Source organism: Eriocheir sinensis, chromosome 57 (assembly GCF_024679095.1).
Source record: "Eriocheir sinensis breed Jianghai 21 chromosome 57, ASM2467909v1, whole genome shotgun sequence".
NCBI classification, from domain to species: Eukaryota; Metazoa; Arthropoda; class Malacostraca; order Decapoda; family Varunidae; genus Eriocheir; species Eriocheir sinensis.
The window spans coordinates 488,079-510,578 of NC_066565.1; the positions used below are offsets into that span (position 1 = coordinate 488,079).

Here is a 22,500-nt window from a genome sequence, read left to right on the forward strand (position 1 = left end):
TTGTGTTTCCGGTGTTTTGCGTGTGATTTGGCTGCTTCTAAGTGTACTGCGTGGGTTTCAGGCGTTTTGAGTGTGCTGTTTGTTTCGGTGTTTTGCGTGTGAATTGGCTGTTTCAGTGTTCTGCGTTTGAGTGTGTTGTGTTTCCAGTGCTTTTACGTGTGATTTGGATGTTTATAGTGCTCTCGTGGGTTTCAGAGTGTTTTGAGTGTGCTGTTGTACTCGGTATTTTTAAGTGACTTGAGGGTGTTTAGTCGTGCTTGTGCTTGGGTTTCTGAGTGTTTCGTGTGTCGAGGTGACTTTGTGTTCCCAGTGTCTCCGCGTGATTTGGGTGTGTCGACAACCCACCTTTCAATTCCCTGAGTTCAATCTGCTCCTCCTCATTACACCCTCTTTAAATCCCTAGAGGATTAACACTTCCTACACCCCTTTCCCTCACCTCACCTAAGCCCCCCCACCCTCGCTCACCTCACATCCCTTTGCTCCTCCTCATCCCCTAGAGGATTAGCCCTTCTACTCCTCCCTCACCTCCACATATTTCTAAGCCCTTCCCCTCCCTCACCTTACCTCACATCCTATTTACCCATCCTTTCACCCACCTTACCTCGCCTCTTTCTTAACCTTTCTTGTTCTCACACCTCCTCACCTCACATCCCTTCCTACTCCTCTCTCTCCCACTTACCTCCTTTCCCAAACTCCCTCTCACTCATCTCACCTATTTCCTAACCCTCCTTGATCTCACACACCTCACTCACCGCCTCCCTTTCCCCTCTTTACTTACCTCACATCCTTCCTCTCCTCCTCTCTCCCACCTCACCTATTTCCTAACCCTCCTTGATCTCACACACCTCACTCACCTCCACTCTTTCCCCATCTTTACTCACCTCACATCTCTTCCTACTCCTCCTCTCTCCCCTCACCTATTTCCTAACCCTCCTTGATCTCACACACCTCCTCCACCTCCCTTTCCCCTTCTTTACTCACCTCACATCCCTTCCTCCTCCTCTCTCACCTCACCTATTTCCTAACCCTCCTTGATCTCACACCTCTCTTTCCCCTCTTTACTCACCTCACATCCCTTCCTACTCCTCCTCTCTCCTTTTCCTCCATTACTAAACTACCTCTCACACCTCACCCCTTTCCTAATCCCCTTCACTCTGTGTTTTATCTCTTTCATTTCAGCTAAGATGGCGCCTAAGAAGTGCAGTACTTGTAACGGTAGCTTCTCAGCTCACTTTTTTACAGGGCGTTCTGCTGTCTGCCGACTGTGTCTGTCCAGGCAGCATCTCGAGACAAGACTGCAGGAGCAGGAAGAGAAGATAGAAGAAGGCCAGAATAAAATAATAGAGCTTTCTCTCACCAGGCAGCATCTCGAGACAAGACTGCAGGAGCAAGAAGAGAAGATGGAAGCAGGTCAGAATAAAATAATAGAGCTTTCTCGCACTGTTGCCTCCTTGCAGGAATTCATCCAGGCTAACGTTGCTGTGGTGCCAAACCCTTCTCCAACCGCCCCCTTGCCCTCAGCGGTACCGTCGACACCAGCAGACAACACCACGCAACGGGAGGATGCTAGTGGCACCGACCATGATGGCTTCACCGTCGTGAATGGAGGAGCCAAGCCAGCCAGACAAGCGATTTATCCTGTTCATTGCTTCAACAGGTTTGCCATTCTGGAGGAGGAGGACGAGCAGGAGAGCACCTTCCTGGTGGGTGACTCCCTGACTAGCCAGCAGGTCGTTGAGTTCTGCGGCAGAGTTCCTCGTCGAAGGCGGAACTATTGCTATCCTGGTGCTGGGATCGGCGACATAACTGCTGCTCTTGAGGAGATCTCCCCAGGCTACTAATGATTCACTGTTTGTTATTCACACAGGTACGAGCAGCGTCACCACGACCGGTCTGAGGAACTCCTGGAGAAGTACCGTGGCTCATCCAGCAGTATAAGACTAAATCCCTAACATTTTGATTTCAGGAGTTCTACCACGGACTTGGGCGGAGGCGACTTTTCAGTAAGGCCTTCAGCCTAAACAACGCTTACAGACTCTTTGTAGGGAGCTTGGCGTGGAGTTCCTAAACGCATGGGACAATTTCTATGGACAAAATGAACTCTTTCACAGGGACGGATTGCACCTTTCTCCCATCGGGCAGCCAGACTCGGAAGGCTCCTCAACGAAGCAGTGCGTGTCATCCGAACAAAAACGAGTCACGGCCACGTCCCTCCACCCCGCCCGTGTAAATAGGCGCCGTGCATCACAACAAACCCGTAACCGTGATCCATAAGTACCACCACCTCTATTACCAAGCCTCTAGATAACTTAAAATCCTTAGTTTCAATGCGCGTAGCCTAAGAAACAAATTTGATGAACTGAGATGTCTTGCTTTAACAGAAAATTTTGACATAATTGCTATAACGAAACATTTATCGACACCACAAATATTGATTTAAGTTCCGAATACAACATAGATGGCTACAGACTCTTCAACAAAGATCGTGTAAACCGTAGAGGCGGTGGCGTCGCCCTTTATGTCAAAAGCTATTTGCAACCCACTGACAAAACACCGGGAAACAGTAACGTTGAACATTTGTGCGTCTGAGTAAACATTGCAAAGTCAACAAATATATCTGTCACCTACAGACCTCCCGGGCAATCACTCGATGGCGACCTTGAAATGTACAGCGTCTTAAGGCAGTCACTTAATAACAGCGACTCACTGATATTAGGAGACTTTAACCTCCCCATATCGACTAGGCGACACTGTCAGGTACAGAAGGCGAGTCACATAGAATGATCAATTTCTAGAAGAAAATTATCTAAGCCAAATGGTTTCTGAGCCAACTCGACAAAATAATATACTCGACCTTGTTATAACAACCCAAGATAACCTAGTCAGTAGTGTCACGGTAGGAGAACACCTCGGTTCTTGCGATCATAAATTAGTGCGCGTCGACATTAAAGCTCAATCATCAGTGACTGAAAATAAAGTAAAGGTGCCCAATTTCAAAGAGCTAACCGTAGAAATCCGACAAAAACTAACAGAAATACAACTATCAGATGGCGGCAGCGTGAGGAAGCCTGGCTAAGCCTTAAAATCACTTACTCACTCAGCAGAACACATTCGTCCCCTTGTGCGAAGCGAATTAACACTAATAAAGCCCACCGTGGTTTAATAGCGAAATTAAACAATCAGTCAATGAGAGAAAATTGTTTTACAGGTTAAAGAAAGAACAAAGCACGCCCGAAAACATTAGACTTTATAATGATGCCAGGCTGACGAGTAAAAGACTAGTAGGTCAGGCAAAGCGTGAATCTGAAGAAAATATTGCAGCCAACTGTAAAAATAATCCGAAATCTTTCTTCAGTTACATAAACAACAGAAAGGCGATCAAAAGTGGTATTGGACCTTTAACAAACAGCGACGGTGCACTAGTGACTGACAGCCAACACATTGCAAACCTCTTAAACAATTACTTTTCCTCGGTGTTTAATACTAACAGTCTTCCTCTCGCTACCACCAACACCAGTACTATTGTAAATCTCGAGCATGCATTGCCTAATTTTGAAATAACAACCGATGAAGTCCTTAAAGCTCTCCATTCACTTAAAACAAATAAAAGTCCTGGACCTGACAAAGTATATCCAACTCTGCTGAAAGAAACAAAGAGCGAAATACTCTCCTCCCTCACAACCGTATTCAATATGTCCTTGCGACAAGGCATCGTCCCTTCAGATTGGAAAAAGGCTAACGTGACACCGATTTTCAAGAAAGGAGACAAAAAAGTACCAGGTAATTACAGGCCCATTAGTCTAACTTCGGTTGTAGGTAAGCTACTTGAGGGCATAATTAGAGACAAAATTGTGAATTACCTTGAAAGCCACTCATTGATTGGGGACTCACAACATGGCTTCGAAACAAAAGATCCTGCCTATCGAACCTATTAACCTTTATAACGACCTCTTCACTGTTTATGGCGTAACCAAATCACTGGGCGTAGTCTATCTTGATTTCAAGCGTTTGATAAAGTCCGCATCATAAATTACTTTACAAATTAAAGCAAATAGGTATTGACGGTCAAGTAAACCAATGGATCGCGAATTGGTTGAGCAACAGACAACAAAGAGTAGTGATCGACGGATTTAACTCAGAGTGGGCGCCTGTCACTAGTGGCGTCCCTCAGGGCTCGTTCCTTGGCCCAGTGCTCTTCATTATTTACATCAACGACGTGGATGTTGGACTCAATAACCGCATTAGTAAATTTGCAGACGACACAAAGATTGGCAACTCGGTTCTCACTGGCGAAGACAGGCAAAGCCTCCAAGAGGATTTGCACAAAATTTCAACAGTGGGATAGATGGGAGATGCCCTTTAACGTAGACAAGTGCCAGGTCCTTCAAGTTGGAGCGAGGAATAAGAAGTTCGAATACGAAATCTTGGCGTTAAACTCAAAGCGTTCAATCGTCAAAGACTTGGGGGTCAAAATCGCGTCAAGCCTCAAATTCTCACAGCAATGCATCGATGCAGCAAATAAAGCGAACAGAATGTTGGGCTTCATTAAAAAACTTTGTATTCAAGAATAAAGATGTAATACTCCGCTCTACAACAGTTTAGTCAGACCCCACTTGGAATATGCGGTACAGTTTTGGTCTCCCCACCATGCAAAGGATATTGCTAAATTAGAAGGTGTTCAGCGTGAACGAAAATGATCCCTTCCTTGCGCAACAAATCCTACGAAGAAAGGCTTTCTACCCTTAACATGTTCTCTCTTGAGAAGCGTCGCCTCCGAGGAAAACTGATCGAATGTTTTAAAATACTTAATGGTTTCACGAATGTAGACAGATCAACATTGTTTATGATAGATGACACCTTGCGTACGAGGAACAATGGCGTAAAACTCAGATGTAGACAAGTAAATTCAGACTGCACCAAATTTTTCTTCACCAACGTTGTAGTGCGAGAATGGAATAAGCTTCCACCGTCAGTGGTCCAGTGTAACACGATTGACTCCTTCAAAAATAAGCTCGACCGTCACTTCCTTCAACTTAATATCAACTAGAGTAGAAATGCAACGTTTTGGAGTCTTCTGATTAATGTAAAATCACTTAGGTTTAAGGACAGACCACCAAGTCTGGACCATGGGGTCTGTGTGGTCTGATTTTCTATGTAAATCTATGTAAATCTCTCTCTCTCTCTCTCTCTCTCTCTCTCTCTCTCTCTCTCTCTCTCTCTAACCTAACCAAACCCAAAGGAAGGAGAAGGAAGGAAGGAAGGAAGGAAGGAAGGAAGGAAGGCTAGAATGTGTGTGTGTGTGTGTGTGTGTGTGTGTGTGTGTGTGTGTGTGTGTGTGTGTGTGTGTGTGGCTGTTGTTCTTGTGTGTGTGTTCATATGTGTGTGTATCATATAAAGACAAAACAATTATTCTATTTTCTCTCTCTCTCTCTCTCTCTCTCTCTCTCTCTCTCTCTCTCTCTCTCTCTCTCTCTCTCTCTCTCTTCCCTCCTTCTCTCCCTCTTTGCTCCCCTCCTCTTCCTCCTCTTTTTGTTTTCTTCCTTCCTTCCTTCCTTTCTCTCTCTCTCTCTCTCTCTCTCTCTCTCTCTCTCTCACTTGGTCGGGGCCTTGGCGGCAGCGTTGGGCGTGGCGGTGGCGGCTGCTCCTGCTCCGTTCCCGGCGGCCTGGACTGGGGTACTGGAACGACTCCTCTTACTGTTCGGCTCCAGATCGGCGGTGGCGGCTAACTGGCTGCCATCCGGGGTGACCGCCATGCCGTCTGTCACCTCAAAGCCCCGGACCACCTTTGGGGTCACCGACGCGCCCCGGCTGACGACCACCGGCGGGGCGCGGGGAGTGGCGGCTGCGGCGGCGGCTGGTGGGGGCGGAGCGGCGGCTGAAGGGGTGCGTGGCGGCCCGTGGTTGTGGGTCAGGGTGAGCTGCTGGATGCCCTCGGTTGGGGGGGTGGGGGGACCTAGGGAGGGAGGGGGTGGGTCAGTCAAAATCATGTAGGCCTAGGTAAAATATTTGTTTGTATTGTTTTGTTTTAATATTTTTTTATGAGTTTTTTTTATCTCTCTCTCTCTCTCTCTCTCTCTCTCTCTCTCTCTCTCACCTCTGTTCCTGTTCCTCTTCTCCCTCTGTGGCAAAGGATCTGACGACACCTTGGAAGAACTCATTGGAATGGCCGAGGTGGAGGAGGAGGAGGAGGAGGAGCGCACGGAGGGGAAGACAGGAGGGGCGGAGGAGAGCGGAGAGGCGGGGGAGGCGGAGGCTGCGGAGGCGGAACGATTCAAGAGGGCGTTTAGGGCGGACTCCAGGTGGAAGTTGTGGACCAGGACGGTTTGGGTGAGCTCCCCTTCACTGTATTTGTCTCCGAGGATGTTACGGAGCTCGTCCAGTACAGAGGCCAGACGTACCTATGGGGGGGGGGGGGGAGAAATAGTAGTAGTAGTAGTAGTAGTAGTAGTAGTAGTAGTAGTAGTAGTAGTAGTAGTGGTGGTGGTGGTAGTAGTAGTGGTGGTGTTTTTTGAGATATGGGAGAGAGGAGGAGGAGGAGGAGGAGGTTAGTAAGGAAGGAAGGAAGGAAGGAAGGAAGGAAGGGAAGGGAAGGAAGGAGGATGAGGTTGGTAAGGAAGGAAGGAAGGGAGAAGAAGAAGAAGAAGAAGAGGAAAGAGAAAAGAAAATGTTGAAGGGAGAAGAAGGAAAGAGAGAGAGAAGAAGAGGAAGAAGAGAAATAATCAGAGGAGAAAAAGAGAAATAAGGAAACAACAAAAAATAAAAAATAAAAATAAAATAAAATATATTCAGGGACGACCAACACACCCACCTCGTCCTCCGGGGAGAGTGGCGGCTTCTCATAGCTCGAGGCGGAGTCATGGCGGCTGCGGTCCTCCCCTGGCGGCTGAAAGAGAGTGCGTTGTAGCATGTCAAGTTAGGTTATATTTCTTTTTTTTTTAAACTGATTTATTATGATTTATTATGATCTATGACCCCCCCCCCCCCACACACACACACACATGTTATATTTAATCATTTTAACAATTTAGTATGATTTATTATGATCTATGACCCCCCCCCCCCCACACACATGTTATATTTAATCATTTTAACAATTTAGTATGATTTATTATGATCTATGACCCCCCCCCCCCACACACACACATACATGTTATATTTAATCATTTTAACAATTTATTATGATTTATTAAGATCTATGACCCCCCCCCCACACACACACACACGTTATATTTAATCATTTTAACAATTTATTATGATTTATGATTTATTATGATCTATGACCCCCCACACATGTTATATTTAATCATTTTAACAATTTATTATGATTTATTAAGATCTATGACCCCCCTCCCCCCCCCACCCACCCACCCATACACCAACCCCCCCCCCCTCCCCCCACACCATTCAATTTAATTTTCGATGTTTTTATGATATTTTTAAAGCACTATTATTATTATCATTATCAAACATTTTTTTTTTACAGTTTCATTATATACTTTAATACTTTTTTATTACTTTTTAATCTGTTTCATTGTATTTTGCCTTATGTTACAGCTTTTAAATAAGGCTCATGATGTTTTTATGATATTTTAAAACCACTATCATTATCATCATTATCAAGCATTATTTTCTACTCTGTTTCATTATATACTTCACTATTCTTTATTAATATTCACTCTGTTTCATTATATCTTACCTTATGATACAGCTTTTAAATGTTGCTTACGAGGTTTTTATGATATTTTAAAACCACTATATATGACAGCTTTTAAATATTGCTTACGAGGTCTTTATGATATTTTAAAACCACTATATATGACAGCTTTTAAATATTGCTTACGAGGTCTTTATGATATTTTAAAACCACTATATATGACAGCTTTTAAATATTGCTTACGAGGTCTTTATGATATTTTAAAACCACTATATATGACAGCTTTTAAATATTGCTTACGAGGTCTTTATGATATTTTAAAACCACTATATATGACAGCTATTAAATATTGCTTACGAGGTCTTTATGATATTTTAAAACCACTACATGTTACAGCTTTTAAATATGGCTTATGATGTTTTTACGATATTTTAAAACCACTATATATGACAGCTTTTAAATATTGCTTACGATGTGTTAATGATACTTAAAAACCACTATATATGAAAGCTTTTAAATATTCCTTATGATGTGTTTACTATACTTAAAAAACACTATATATGACAGCTTTTAAATATTGCTTACGATGTGTTAATGATACTTAAAAACCACTATATATGAAAGCTTTTAAATATTGCTTACGAAGTTTTTGCGATATTTTAAAACCACTATCATTATCATCACCAACACACACACACACACACACACACACCTTGGTCCCGTCCATGGTCTCCTCCTCCTCTTTGATGTCATCCGAGGTAGAGAAGTAAAGTCCGAAGCCGTGAGCGTTCTCCCGGCTCCGGCTGTACAGGTATTGCTCTGAGGGGAGAGAGATCAATCATTAAGGGTCGCATTTTAAAACATTTCGTCGCCCAAGTTCACATATTTGACATGGCTTTCATAGGAGCTGTAGGCCTTTCCAGGGGTAGTTTTATGACCCTGGTGGTAGTGTGACCCTTCTTCTGTGCCATGAACCTTAAAAAACACTCTTGAAAACCAGATTGATCCCCTCTTTGACCTTCAGAAATAGTTGATGTGAGAAGCGATGGTGTCTTAAAATACGGCCCTTAGCCAGTGGGGGCATACACTGGAGGGTGCGTTGCCTCACCCACCCTATGACACCAAGTCTGAGGGTCAATTTTTGGGCAGCATGCCACGTGCCCGTATAGCCGGAGTTGGCGTTGACGGACTATGCAGGTAATATATGTGAAATCGATCTCACGAAGTAGTCGCCGATTTGACACATAGTCACTCCAGCGATACCCAAGGACTCTGCGTAGGCATTTATTACCAAGGGCATCAATCCGCCTCTCCAAGCCCCCATTTAGCATCCATGTCTCACAGCCACAGAGAGAGAACTTATGATATATCAACGTTTAAATAGATCACGAGGGACAAACACATTAAACTACAATGGGGGTAGAGAGAGTCATATATCTGTGTCTTAAGGAAACAGCAGCTCTATAAGAGGTTAAAATATAAATGAACAGACACCCACCCATGCCCGGAGACACCCCATACTCGCTGTCGTCAACCGAGTGTCCGTAAACATTGTCGTCGCAGGCCTCGTCATATTCTGCAGGGAGGGAGAGAGAGAGAGAGAGAGAGAGAGGTGACGGTTGTAATTTTTTTTTTTTATTTTTTTTTTTATTTTAGTGTTTTCTGCTTAGTAATTTATTGTTTTATGATGTTTTACTGCTTATCTTATTATTTCAGAGAGAGAGAGAGAGAGAGAGAGAGAGAGAGGAAAGAGAAGGCGGGGAGGAAAGACTAGGAACGAACAGAGAGAGAGAGAGAGAGAGAGAGAGAGAGAGAGAGAGAGAGAGAGAGAGAGAAGGCGGGGAGGAAAGACTAGGAACGAAGAGAGAGAGAGAGAGAGAGAGAGAAGGCGGGGAGGAAAGACTAGGAACGAAGAGAGAGAGAGAGAGAGAGAGAGAAGGCGGTGAGGAAAGACTACGAACAGAGAGAGAGAGAGAGAGAGAGAAGAAAGAAAGAAAGAAAGAAAAAAAGATAGAAATGAATGAAAACCCGAACCGTACAATATTGGGCAGACAGGACCTGACACACGGAGCCAAACACATGTCCGCCATATTTCATAATTTAAGAGGTAACACAGCGCCCTAAGCCTCGCCATGGACGTGTCATCTCACCCTCGTCGTAGTCCAGGTTCCTCACGTCCCTGTGCCGCGACATCTTGCCGGAAAACGTTAAAAATATGATGCAATTTGACTATTCAGCTGCTCGTCGCCATGTTGTCTCGTGTCTCAATCATCGGGCGTGACTTAAGTTTTTTTTTCCTCCTCCTCTTCCTTTCTTATTTCTCCTTCTTCTCTCTCTCTTATTTCTTTGTTTTTTATTTTATATATTTTTTTTTCTTATATCGTTGTGCTGTCTCATAAATGAATAAATAGGGGAAAGTCTGTATTCGAAGCCAAGGTCACAGCATCTCTTCGACCACTCGCCAGGGTCTTCCAAAACAAATCCATTTTTTCATTAATCCCTGTGGCTTATTCTAATAAATCCCTCTTTTTCCTCCTCTAATAAATCCCTCCTTTCTATTCCTCTCGCAAATCCCTCCTCCTCCACCTTTTCCTTAAATTCTTTCTTCCGATAAATCCCTCGTTTTTCTTCTGATAAATTCCTCTTTTTCTGATAAATCCTTCCTTCTTATTATTATAAATCCCTCCTTCTTATTCCTCTCGTAAATCCCTCCTCCTCCTCCTTTTCCTAATGAATTCTTTCTTCCGATAAATCCGTCGTTTTTCTTCTGATAAATCCCTCTTTTTCTGATAAATCCTTCCTTCTTATTATTATAAATCCCTCCTTCTTATTCCTCTCGTAAATCCCTCCTCCTCCACCTTTTCCTTAAATTCTTTCTTCCGATAAATCCCTCGTTTTTCTTCTGATAAATCCCTCTTTTTCTGATAAATCCTTCCTTCTTCTTCTTATAAATCCCTCCTTCTTATTCCTCTCGTAAATCCCTCCTCCTCCTCCTTTTCCTAATGAATTCTTTCTTCCGATAAATCCCTCGTTTTTCTTCTGATAAATCCCTCTTTTTCTGATAAATCCTTCCTTCTTCTAATACATCCCTCCTCCTCCTTCTTCCACCTCCCTATAATCCCTCCTCCCCCTTCTTCTAATAAATCCCTCCTCTTTCTTCTTCAAATAAATCCCTTTTCTTCCTTCTTCTAAAAATACAGTAAATACTTTTAAGTAAGCTTTCGAACGTTTATTAAGCCTCTTGAAACGTTTAAATACCTCTGGAAATGGAGGAAATAAGTCTAACTAACTGTGCCTCATTTTCTTGTATTTTAAGGCTAATTAGCGAATCTAGAGGCTAATACCGCTTGTCTTCCTTCTATACTATGTTGTAAGTAAGCTTTCGAACGTTTAATAGGCCTCTGGAAACGTTTAATTTGCTAGAAATAGAAGAAATATGTTAGTTATGGTCGTCCACTAAGCGGGTTTTCAGGGGGCACTACGCTATATATACAGGCGTGAATTGAGGCTTTAAGAAGAGGGAAATACCGTTTACCGTTGATGAAATAAAAATAATAATAGAGAAAATGGTGATAAGAGGTAGATAGCGGCTGGTACATAGGCAGAAATAGATACAGGAGAGGAAGTTAACATGAGAGGAGGGAACCCGATAAAAAAACGCAAACAAAGAAACACTCCACCGCTGCACTTTCCCCTGTGACATCAAGATCAGGAACAAGACCAAACCCCCGAAAGTTACCCGTCATCTCCCTTATCACCACGTCCTCAACACCACCACCTCAACACCACTTCTCAACACCACTTTTCAACACCAGAGAGAGAAATGGCAGCTCGCAACGTCCTCCTCCTGTCTAATTCGACCGTCCATGGCAGCGGGTATTTGGAGTGGGCGTCAACCTACATTAAGGAATTTCTGAAGAGGTGAGAGGAGGAGGAGGAGGAAGAAGAGGAGGAGGAAGAAGAGGAAGAGGAGGATGAGTTGTGTTTCTTATATTCAATGTGATATTATATTCCTCTTCGTATTTTAAAATTTTCTCTCCCTTTTCCCTCCCTTCTGTCCCTCTCTCCCTCCTTTTTCCCTCCCTTCCTTTCTCTCTTCATTCCTTCCTCTCCTTTTTCCTCCATTCCTTCCTCTCTTCCTCCCTTTATCTCTCCCTTCCTTCCCTTCCTTCCTTTCTCATTTTTTTCTCCTCCCTTCCTCCCTTCTCCCTCCTTTCCTCCCTTTTCCCTCCCTTCACTCCTTCTTAAACTTTCTCCCTTCCTTCCCTTCCTTCTCCCTCCCTTCCTTTCTTTCTCTCCATTTTCTCCTCCCTTTTCCCTCCCTTCACTCCTTCCTCAACTCTCTTCCCTCCCTTCCTTCCTTCTCCCTCCCTCCCTTTCTCTCCCTGCATTCCCCCTTCTCCCCTTCTCCCTCCTTTCCTTCCCTCTCCCTTCCTCTCTTCTCCCTTCCTTCCCTCCCTTCCCCCCCCAGTAAGGGTGTGACCAAGGTGCTGTTCGTCCCTTTTGCCCTGAGAGACATGGACGCCTATGCTGACAAGGCGGCCAAGAGATTTACTTCATGGGGTGAGTGTGATCATTATTATTATTATTATTATTATTATTATTATTATTATTATTGTTACTGTTATGATTTCTCCTCCTCCTCCTCCTCCTCCTCTTTTTTCTCTTCCTTTCCTTCTCTCCGTTTCTTTCTTCCTCCTCCTCCTCCTCCTCTTCCTCCTCCTTCTCTCTTTCCATATATATCTGATTTTCAACTATTTCCTTCTTCCTCCTCCTCCTCCTCCTCTTCTTCCTCCTCCTCCTCCCCTTTCTTCCTCTTCCTTTACCTCTTTCCATTTTTTTTCTTCTTCTTCTTCTTCCTCATATATATATCCTCCTCCTCCTCCTCTTCTTCCTCACTCCTCCTCCTCCTCCTCCTCCTCCTTCTTCTCTCTTTCCATATCTGATTTCCAACTATTTCCTTCTTCCTCCTCCTCCTCCTCCTCCTCCTCCTCCTCCTCTTCCCCAGGGTATGAGTGTGACAGCCTCCACCGGGCGGCCGACCCCATAGCCGCCGTGGGAGCCGCCGAGGCCATTTTTGTGGGTGGCGGCAACACCTTCCAACTATTGGCGGCCCTTTATGAACACAACCTTATTGAGCCTATCAGGGAGAAGGTGTTGAAGGTAGGTGGTGTTGAGTGGTGTTGAGTGGGTGTGAGGCTAGAGGTGGTGTTGATATGCATGTCTGGTGTTGAGATTAAATGGTGTTGAAGGCATTAACTGGTGGTGTTGAATGGGTGTGAGGTTAGTGGTGGTGTTGATATGCCTGTCTGGTGTTGATATTGAATGGTGTTGAAGGCATTAACTGGTGGTGTTGAGTGGTGTTGATATGCATGTCTGGTGTTGAGATTAAGTGGTGTTGAGTGGGTGTTGAATGGCTGTATGTAACTATGTAATGACCCCTTAATCATTACCATATCACCACTCAACACCACTCACCACCACTCACCACCACCTTTCATCACCACAGGAGGGCGCCCCGTACATAGGAAGCAGCGCGGGCAGCAATGTCGCCACCACCACCATCAACACCACCAATGACATGCCCATCGTCTTCCCGCCCTCCTTCTCGGCCCTGGCACTGGTCCCCTTCAACATCAACCCACATTATATTGACGCTGACCCTGCCGGCACTCACATGGGGGTAAGGAAGGGAGGAGGAGGAGGAGGAGGAGGAGGAGGGTAGGTTAAGTTAGGTTAGGAAGAGGAAAGAGAAGGAAATGAAGGAGGAGGAGGAAGAGGAAGAGTGTAGGAGGAGGAAGAAGAGGAGGAGGAGGTTAGGTTAAGTTAGGTTAGGGAAAGGAAAGAGAAGGAAATGAAGGAGGAGGAGGAAGAGGAAGAGTGTAGGAGGAGGAGGAGGAGGAGGAGGTTAGGTTAAGTTAGGTTAGGAAGAGGAAAGAGAAGAAATTTGAAAGGTATGGAAGGAAATGAAGGAGGAGGAGGAGGAGGAGGAAGAGGAGGAGAAGGAAGATTGGGGTAGGTTAAGTTAGGTTAGGAAGAGAAAGAAGAGGAGGAGGAGGAGAAGGAGGAGAAATACAGATAAAATTAAATTAAAAAAAAGTAATGGTAGTAATAGTAGTAGTAGTAGTAGTAGTAGTAATAGTAGTAGTAGTAGTAGTAGTAGTAGTATAGACAATTGTAATATATATATGTCTAATGCATTCCTCCTCCTCCTCCTCCACCTCTTCTTCTTCCTCTTTCTTTTTCTCTTCCTCACTCTCTCCTCCTCCTCCTCCTCCTCTCTCCACATCTGATTTCCAACTATCTTCCTCCTCCTCCTCCTCCTCCTTCCCCCCCCCCAGGAGACGAGGGAGGAGAGGATCACCCAGTACCACCAGGTCCCTGACACCCCCCCTGTGCTGGGCCTAAGGGAAGGGTCTTTGCTTAGGGTCCAGGGTGACACTGCGACTCTCCTCGGACTCCACCCAGCCAGGCTCTTCCAACGGTGAGGAGGAGGAGGAGGAGGAAGAGAAGAGGAGGAGGAGGAGGAAGATAAATAATGGATGGAAACAGAGAGAGAGAGAGAGAGAGAGAGAGAGAGAGAGAGAGAGAGAGAGAGAGAGAGAGAGAGAGAGAGAGAGAGAGAGAGAGAGAGAGAGAGAGAGAGAGAGAGAGAGAGAGAATGGAGAGAAGGAAAAATATGAGAGAGAGAGGAGGAGGGAGAGAAATTGGAGAGAAGGAAAAATATGAGAGAGAGAGAGAGAGAGAGAGAGAGAGAGAGAGAGAGAGAGAGAGAGACTAAATCGTTCCTCTCTCTATTTCTTATTTTTCTTCTTTTTTTGTCATATTTTCCTTTTAATATTTTTTTTTCTTTTTTTTTCAGCGGGAAGCAGCCAGAGGAATTTCCAGTAGGAGCCGATTTCTCCTTCCTGCTGAAATAACAAAAACTACTACTACTACTACTACTACTACTACTACTACTACTACTACTACTACTACTACTGTTGTTAATAAAAGAGAGTATTTCCCAGTATATATTCTTTTTATTAATTTCCTTTGACATTATTATTATTATTATTATTATTATTATTATTATTATTATTATTATAATAGTTCTTTCATTCCTTTATTCCGTGGGCGTTGTGGGCATTTCCAGGGCTAGTTTATTGACCCTGGTGGTAGTTTGACCTTTCTTCTGTACAGTGACCCAAAGAAACACTCATTAGAACCCGCCTGACCCCTTCTTTGACCTTTAGAAATAGGTCAAACTCCACAGCATTGGGCGCCGTTAAAAAGGCGGAATCCCAGACCAACACCAAGACGCGACAATAACAACAAAACCCGCCACGTGAGGGAGGTAAAGGCTTACTTAAGGTCTCATTATACCTATACTTATGGATACTTATGGATACTTACTTACTTATCGACTTTTTCTGGACTTAGGTCAATTTTTTCTGTCCCCCAAATACACACAAGGAGTTCCTAGGGGTAGTTTTGTGACCCTGGTGGTAGTGTGGCTTTTCCTCTGTACCGTGACCCATAACATGAGGCTGAGAGATAGGAAAAGATTTAACAACGAGAGTACGGCTTGCATCATGTGTGGGGACGAGCTGGAGGACCTGAGGCACTTAATCTTGCACTGCCCGGCCCACGACGAGGAGAGGAGCAGAATCCCCGCGTCCACACCACCAGGACGAAGAGGTCACCATCGGGAGAGCTCTTTTTGAAAACACAGAAATGGAGACAGTAAAGACGGTGCTATATAAATTTTGGTATAAAAGAGAAAAGAAAGGAAAGGAAGAGGAGACGTAAAGAAATTTAGAAACTCCAAAGACCCAGACCGAGGAAGACCGAGAAAGACCACAGACCCAGAAAAAGTTACATCAGGGAGTGCCGTTACAGAGGCAAGACTCCCGACCGACAACTCAACTCAACCCTACATTTAGGAAGCTGGATGTTTCGCCAGTGTGCCTGTTCGCTGATACCGTTTAGAAATCATTAACGCATTTGTTCATCCAGCACATATGGCACTGTTAGGAAGAATGATGATAGCATAAGATAGGTTTTTCTGTTCTTTATTAATTGTTATAACATGTTAAAACACATACACAAAACAAGGGTAACAGGAAAAATAAGTTGGTTTTTCATCATTCTGAAATTATCCGTACGTAGACAAAAAAAATATGAAGGTATCACCCACTAGTTGGCCACGAGACTTTTTTACGTATCCACAATTTTCTTCCTACTTACAGGTATTAATCGGGGGTTGTGTCCCGTCTCCTGGGGTCTGTTCCCTTCTCCCATAATTCCTTCCCCCTCCTGTCTCTCTCCGGCACATGACCACAGATGTTGCGCCGACTAAACAAAACTTTCCTTTTCTCTCTACTTTCTCATACTCATTCTGCTACTAATATATTTTCTTACATATGTACTTCCTTCCTCCTTTCTAATGATCATTCTGATACTATTATAATTCTTTCATTTTTCATAACTCATCTTTACATAAATATGTCAGCTACGCCTTTTTACTCCTCACTTAAGTCATGATATACAGGATGTGGTCGCTCTCCTTCTCCCTCACTCACAGCCGTCACTAACAAGCTCCGTCACCACCATTACCTCCATCATCATCTCCATTTTTTTTATATATCCTTACGCACGAACAATTCCTGTGATGAAAAAAAACATATACAGCCGTCCCTCAAATAGTATGGTTTCCAATAGCTTGGTTTCAGTTTTATATGGATTGTCACAGAAGAACTTTTTAGGATTTTTAAATCTGCTCGTCGGGAAATTTTAAAATCCTAAAAAAAAATTCTCTGAAAATCCACGTAAAAGCGAAACTGAACTATTGCAAACCGTACTATTTGAGGGATGACTGTACCCATCGATGAATATATTAACTTCTGGCCAGTAGAGTAGAAATAATGATACTTTACTTCAACCCAAATTTAAATCTTTCACCCTTGGACGGTTTGCTGAGAATTCGGCGAACCGTCCAGAGACCGCCGGCGAACTGTCTCGCAACCTAAAATTACACTCATTATCACCCGATTGACCTTCTTGACCTTTAGAACGTTATCTTGACTAATCCTGCCCCCACGGAGTCACAGGAGAGAGATGAAGGTCAGGAGGGAAGGAGGAAAAGAGAGAGAGGGAGGAGAGAAAAAAAGTCCCTCCAATAGGCATAGAAATACACATACCTTTCTCTCTCTCTCTCTCTCCGACCTTTATCGTGTGTTTGACCTTTTCAGAGGTGTGAGTGACCTAGGAAGGGAGAGGAAAAGGTCAAGGAATACACACCTCTCTCTCCCTGACCCTCCCTGACCTTTATCGTATGTTTGACCTTTTCAGGGTGTGAGTGACCTAGAAAGAGAGAGAAGAAGGTCAAGGAAGAATGGCGGCTGCGGCGGCTGGCGAGGAGAGTGTTCTGGTGAAGTTCGTGACCAAGCAAGAGCAGTGAGTGACCTTTCTTCATTCAATTATTATTATTATTATTATTATTATTATTATTATTATTATTATTATTATTATTATTATTATTACAGTATTACAATTATCTCTTCTCCTCCTCCTCCTCCTCCTCTTCTTCCTCTCCTTCTTCTTCTTCTTTCAACTATCATTATTAATACCCATCATCTCCTCCTCCTCCTCCTCCTCCTCTTCTTCTTCTTCTACTTCTAACCCCCCTCCCTCCCCCCCTCCCACCCCATAGGTATGCAGTGTCTGGGGCCTCGGTCCTGGTCTCGACGGACAGCAACAACGCTAAGCTGAATGAACTCCTTAAAGCCTTCATAACACAAGGTATTATTATTATTATTATTATTATTATTATTATTATTATTATTAGGGGGGGATGTATGTGTGTGTGTGTGTGTGTGTGTGTGTGTATGGAAATCTACATGTGTGTGTGTGCGCATATAATAAGTCTATATATTGTGTGTGTATTTAAATTATCTTCCTCCTCCTCCTCCTCCTCCTCCTCCTCTTTCTCTTCCTCCTCCTCCTCCTCCTCCTCTTCTTCAATCTTCCCTTTCTTCTTTCATTCTATATCCGTTCATTCCTCCTCCTCCTCTTTCTCTTCCTTTCTCTTCCTACCTTCTTCCTCCTCCTCCTCCTCCTCCTCCTCCTCCTCCTCCCCACAGGCTCCACCAGGGTTGCCGCCGATCTACCAAGGTTCGACTTCGTGATTGAGGGGCAGCTCCTGGTTGGGCGGATCTCTGAGCGGCTGGAGGAGAGCGGAAGAGGATTGGAGGGAGTGGTTGAGGTGGAGTTTCTTGAGAGGCTTCCACCGCCCACCCCCAAGGATTCACTCCACCACGATGACTGGGTCTCGGCGGTTCATGCCTCGGAGGACTGGTGGGTATGGGGTCGGTTTGGGCGGAATCGGGTTGATGGTTGAGGTCGTGCCGATATATAGCTTTTTTTTTTTTTTTTTTTATTTATTTATTTATTTATTTTTTTTTTTTACTCAACTCCACTCAACACCAAATCACCTCCATTCAACACCATTCACTTCCACTCCCCACTGCCTCTCAAAACCACCACAACACCACTCACCTCCACTCAACTCCAATCACCTCCACTCAACTCCAGTCACCTCCACTCAACACCAAATCACCTCCACTCAACACCAATCACCACCTCCACTCAACACCAATCACCTCCACTCACTCAACACCAATCACCTCCACTCACTCAACACCAAATCACCCCCACTCAACATCACTCACCACCACTCAACACCAAATCACCTCCACTCAACACCAAATCACCTCCACTCAACACCAATCACCACCTCCACTCAACACCAATCACCTCCACTCACTCAACACCAAATCACCTCCACTCAATATCACTCACCACCACTCAACACCAAATCACCTCCACTCAACATCACTCACCTCCACTCAACACCACTCACCTCCACTCACTCAACACCAAATCACCTCCACTCAATATCACTCACCACCACTCAACACCAAATCACCTCCACTCAACATCACTCACCTCCACTCAACACCACTCACCTCCGCTCACCACCACCAGGCTGCTGACGGGGTGCTACGACAACACCCTACACCTCTGGAGCATGGCGGGGCTGGCGGGGGGGCGGGGCGAGGGTGCGCACCGCATGACCATCCCCGCCCATCGCGCCCCGGTCAAGGCGGTCAGCTGGCTACAGACAGAGGGCCCACTGAGGTCATTTGTCAGGTGAGGAGGAGGAAGAGGAAGAGGGAGGGAGGTAAGGAGGAGGAGGAGGAGAGGGAAGAGGGAGGGAGGTAAGGAGGAGGAGGAGGAGAGGGAAGAGGGAGGGAGGTAAGGAGGAGGAGGAGGAGAGGGAAGAGGGAGGGAGGTAAGGAGGAGGAGGAGGAGAGGGAAGGAAGAGAGGGAGGAAACATTTGAAATATTTGAAACATTTTATTATACTTGCAATTTGTATATACATTGGAGGAGGAGGAGGAGGAGGGAAAGAGAGGGAGGAGAGAGGGGAGAGATTGAAAGGGTAAAAGAGAAAATGGGGAGGGAGAGGAAGGAAGGAAAGAGAGAGAGAGAGAGGAGGAGGAGGAGGTGGAAGTGGGGAAGAGAGGGAGGAGGGAAAGAGAGAAAAGAGGAGGAGGAAAGGATTGAGAGGGAGAGAGATAGGAAGAGAGAGAGAAAGGAGGAAGTGGAGGAGAGAGAGAGAAGGGAGAGAAAGGAAGGAGAGAAGAGAGAGGGAAGGATTGAGAGAGAGAGAGAGAGAGAGAGAGAGAGAGAGAGAGAGAGAGAGAGAGAGAGAGAGAGAGAGAGAGAGAGAGATGATATACTTTCCATCACAATTAAACCACTTACCATAATTACTACCCCTCATTAACATCATTCCCCCCCCCCCCCCCATAGCACCTCCATCGACCAGACCGCCGTGGTGTGGGTGTGGCGGAGCGCAACCAATTCGGTGGAGTGCGTCAGTGAGTGCTATGGACACACCCAGAGCGTGGAGTGCGTGGCTGTGGACGACCGCAAGGAGTATTTTGCCACGGGGAGCTGGGACAACCTGCTCAAGATATGGACTGTTGGTGAGAGAGAGAGAGAGAGAGAGAGAGAGAGAGAGAGAGAGAGTGTGTGTGTGTGTGTGTGTGTGAGAGAGAGAGAGAGTGTGTGTGTGTGTGTGTGTGTGTGTGAGAGAGAGAGTGTGTGTGTGTGTGTATGAGAGAGAGAGAGAGAGAGAGAGAGAGAGAGAGTGTGTTTGTGTATGTGTGTGTGTGTGTGTGTGTGTTTATGAGAATGAGAGAGAGAGAGAGAGAGAGATTTAATCCTTCCTCTATATTCATTTCTTCTTCCTCTTCCTCCATTTCTTCTTCTTCCTCTTCCTCTTCCTCTTCCTCCATTCATTAATTTATTTTCTCTCCACAGCAAACCAGGAGAAGAAGGAGGGAGAGGAGGAGGAGGAAGAGGAAGGAGGAGGAGGGGAGGAGAGGAAGAGGAGGAAGTCCACAAAACCACGGAAGAAGGTGAGAGAGAGAGAGAGAGAGAGAGAGAGAGAGAGAGAGAGAGAGAAATCCATATAATATTTTTCTCCCTCATATTTTTAACATGGTAATATTTCTCTACCTTTACACCCACTTTTTAACATGCTAATATTTCTCTACCCTTACACCCGCCCACCTCCCCATGCCGCAGACCCCATTAGTGACCCTCGACGGCCATTCCGAGAGCGTGGGGGGGGTGGCCTGGACTGGGGGCGGGGGAGGTGAGGTGGCGACAGCTTCCTGGGATCACACTCTTAGGGTCTGGGACGTCGAGCTGGGTGGGGTCAAAGGTCAGGTCGTCGGGAACTGCGCGTTCTTCTGCGTGTCATGGTCGCCGCTCGCTCGCACCCTCCTGGCCGGCTGCGCTGATCGGCATATCCGGATGTATGACCCCAGGCTGACGGGTGAGTATTGGGGTCCCTTCCTGCCCCTTCCCTTCCCTTCCATTCCATTCCCTTTCCTTCCCTTCTCTTCCCTTCCTCTCCCTTCCCTTCTTTTCCTTCCTTTCCCTTTCCTTCCCTTCCTTCCCTTCTCTTCCTTCCCTTCCCTTTCCTCCCCTTCCTTCCCCTCCCTTTCCTTCCCTTCTCTTCCCTTCCTCTCCCATCCCTTCTTTCCCTTTCCTTCCCTTCCCTTCCCTTCTCTTCCTTCCCTTTCCTTTCCTCCCCTTCCTTCCCCTCCCTTTCCTTCCCTCCCTATTCCCTCTCTTCCCTTCCCCTTCCCTTTCCTTACATAACATAACATAACATAACCACTGGGGGCAGGCCACAGCAGAAGAGCGTCCAACCTTCTCTATCCAGACACTCCCTCCCTGCCTGCTCAAAGTTCCTCAAGGATCTTTCCCCCCTCTCCCTAATGTACTCCTGCACCCTATCCCTCCATTTCACTGTTGGTCGTCCTCTAGCATTCCCTCCCTCTATCTCACTCACATACACCCTTCTGGTCATCTCACTCTCCTCCGTTCGCTCCGTGTGGCCAAACCACTTTAAAGTCTGTCGCTTCACTTCTTCCCTTCAACCGGTGACACATTCCAAAACGCTTGTGCACACTTTCATTACTCATTCCGTCCATTCTACTCACACCACAAGCACTCCTCAAATAACTCATTTCCACTGCCTGCACTCTAGACCTCTGACATAACAAAACGTAACATAAAACCTAACCTAATATAACATAACAAAACCTAACCTAACCTAACATAACATAGCCTAACGTAACATAGCCTAACGTAACATAACCTAAAGTAACCTAACCTAATGTAACATAGCCTAACCTAACCTAACCTAACATAACATAGCCTAACGTAACGTAACCTAACATAACATAGCCTAACGTAACATAGCCTAACGTAACATAGCCTAACGTAACATAGCCTAACATAACATAGCCTAACCTAACCTAACCTAACATAACATAGCCTAACGTAACATAGCCTAACGTAACATAACCTAACGTAACATAGCCTAACATAACCTAACCTAACATAACATAGCCTAACCTAACCTAACCTAACCTAACCTAACATAGCCTAACGTAACATAGCCTAACGTAACAACCTAACATAACATAGCCTAACGTAACATAGCCTAACGTAACATAGCCTAACGTAACCTAACCTAACATAACATAACCTAAAGTAACCTAACCTAACATAACATAGCCTAACCTAACCTAACCTAACATAACATAGCCTAACCTAACCTAACCTAACCTAACATAGCCTAACCTAACCTAACCTAACCTAACATAACATAGCCTAACCTAACATAGCCTAACCTAACCTAACCTAACCTAACCTAACCTAACCTAACCTACCCTTCCTCAGAGGGCAGCGTGGTGCAGCAGAAGTTCACGTCACACACCAAGTGGGTCCCCAGCGTGCGTTGGTCCACCACATCGCCGAACCTCTTTGTGTCTGGAGGCCACGACAACCTCATTAAGGTCTGGGATGTCCGGAGGTAAGGGAGAGAATGAGGGGGAGGGAGGGAAGGGAGAGAGAGAGAGAGAGGGAGGGAGAGAGTAGAGAAAGATAAGAATTGGGTTAAGAAAGATAGAGAGAGAGAGAGAGAGAGAGAGAGAGAGAAAGATAAGAATTGGGCTAAGAGAGAGAGAGTGTTAGAGAGAATTGGAGGTAAGGGAAGGGAGAGATGGAGGGAAAGAGAGAGAGAGAGAGAGACAGAGAAAGCATAGAAAAATTAGTATGATTGTGATAAGAGAGAGAGACGGAGAGAAAGAGGAGGTAAGGGAAGGAAGAGAGAGAGAGAGAGAGAGAGAGAGAGAGGAGGAAGGAAAACAAGATAAATCATACATAAACAAAACCAAATATCATTCTAAACTAAACCCCGCCCCCCTTTTTCTTCC

General features: G+C 45.1%; 3 protein-coding genes across 3 annotated transcripts in view; 2 read left to right on the top strand and 1 right to left on the bottom strand.

Annotated features, from left to right (window-relative positions):
• LOC126984381 (protein HBS1-like) overlaps window positions 1-9,960 on the bottom strand; it is a 16,402-nt gene extending 6,442 nt beyond the window's left edge. The window contains exons 1-6 of the mRNA XM_050838014.1: window positions 9,805-9,960; window positions 9,153-9,230; window positions 8,367-8,473; window positions 6,809-6,883; window positions 6,095-6,398; window positions 5,596-5,953 (exon numbers count right to left, since the gene is read on the bottom strand). Coding sequence (XP_050693971.1) covers window positions 5,596-5,953; window positions 6,095-6,398; window positions 6,809-6,883; window positions 8,367-8,473; window positions 9,153-9,230; window positions 9,805-9,847 — 965 coding nt within the window. The 5' untranslated portion in view covers window positions 9,848-9,960. The remainder of the gene's footprint in view (window positions 1-5,595; window positions 5,954-6,094; window positions 6,399-6,808; window positions 6,884-8,366; window positions 8,474-9,152; window positions 9,231-9,804) is intronic.
• A 1,387-nt stretch (window positions 9,961-11,347) lies between these two features.
• LOC126984383 (alpha-aspartyl dipeptidase-like) lies at window positions 11,348-14,666 on the top strand. The gene is made up of 6 exons (XM_050838015.1): window positions 11,348-11,575; window positions 12,126-12,217; window positions 12,663-12,817; window positions 13,164-13,337; window positions 13,996-14,138; window positions 14,517-14,666. Exons 1-6 carry the CDS (start codon window positions 11,478-11,480, stop codon window positions 14,572-14,574), a joined length of 720 nt encoding a protein of 239 aa, XP_050693972.1. The 5' UTR covers window positions 11,348-11,477; the 3' UTR covers window positions 14,575-14,666.
• Window positions 14,667-14,968: 302 nt separating this feature from the next.
• LOC126984384 (ribosome biogenesis protein WDR12 homolog) overlaps window positions 14,969-22,500 on the top strand; it is a 7,752-nt gene continuing 220 nt past the window's right edge. Inside the window, exons 1-9 of the mRNA XM_050838016.1 lie at window positions 14,969-14,990; window positions 16,988-17,092; window positions 17,349-17,437; window positions 17,779-17,992; window positions 18,683-18,847; window positions 19,514-19,689; window positions 20,027-20,124; window positions 20,294-20,546; window positions 21,965-22,097. Of these exons, the coding sequence (XP_050693973.1) occupies window positions 17,031-17,092; window positions 17,349-17,437; window positions 17,779-17,992; window positions 18,683-18,847; window positions 19,514-19,689; window positions 20,027-20,124; window positions 20,294-20,546; window positions 21,965-22,097 (1,190 nt within the window). The 5' untranslated portion in view covers window positions 14,969-14,990; window positions 16,988-17,030. The remainder of the gene's footprint in view (window positions 14,991-16,987; window positions 17,093-17,348; window positions 17,438-17,778; window positions 17,993-18,682; window positions 18,848-19,513; window positions 19,690-20,026; window positions 20,125-20,293; window positions 20,547-21,964; window positions 22,098-22,500) is intronic.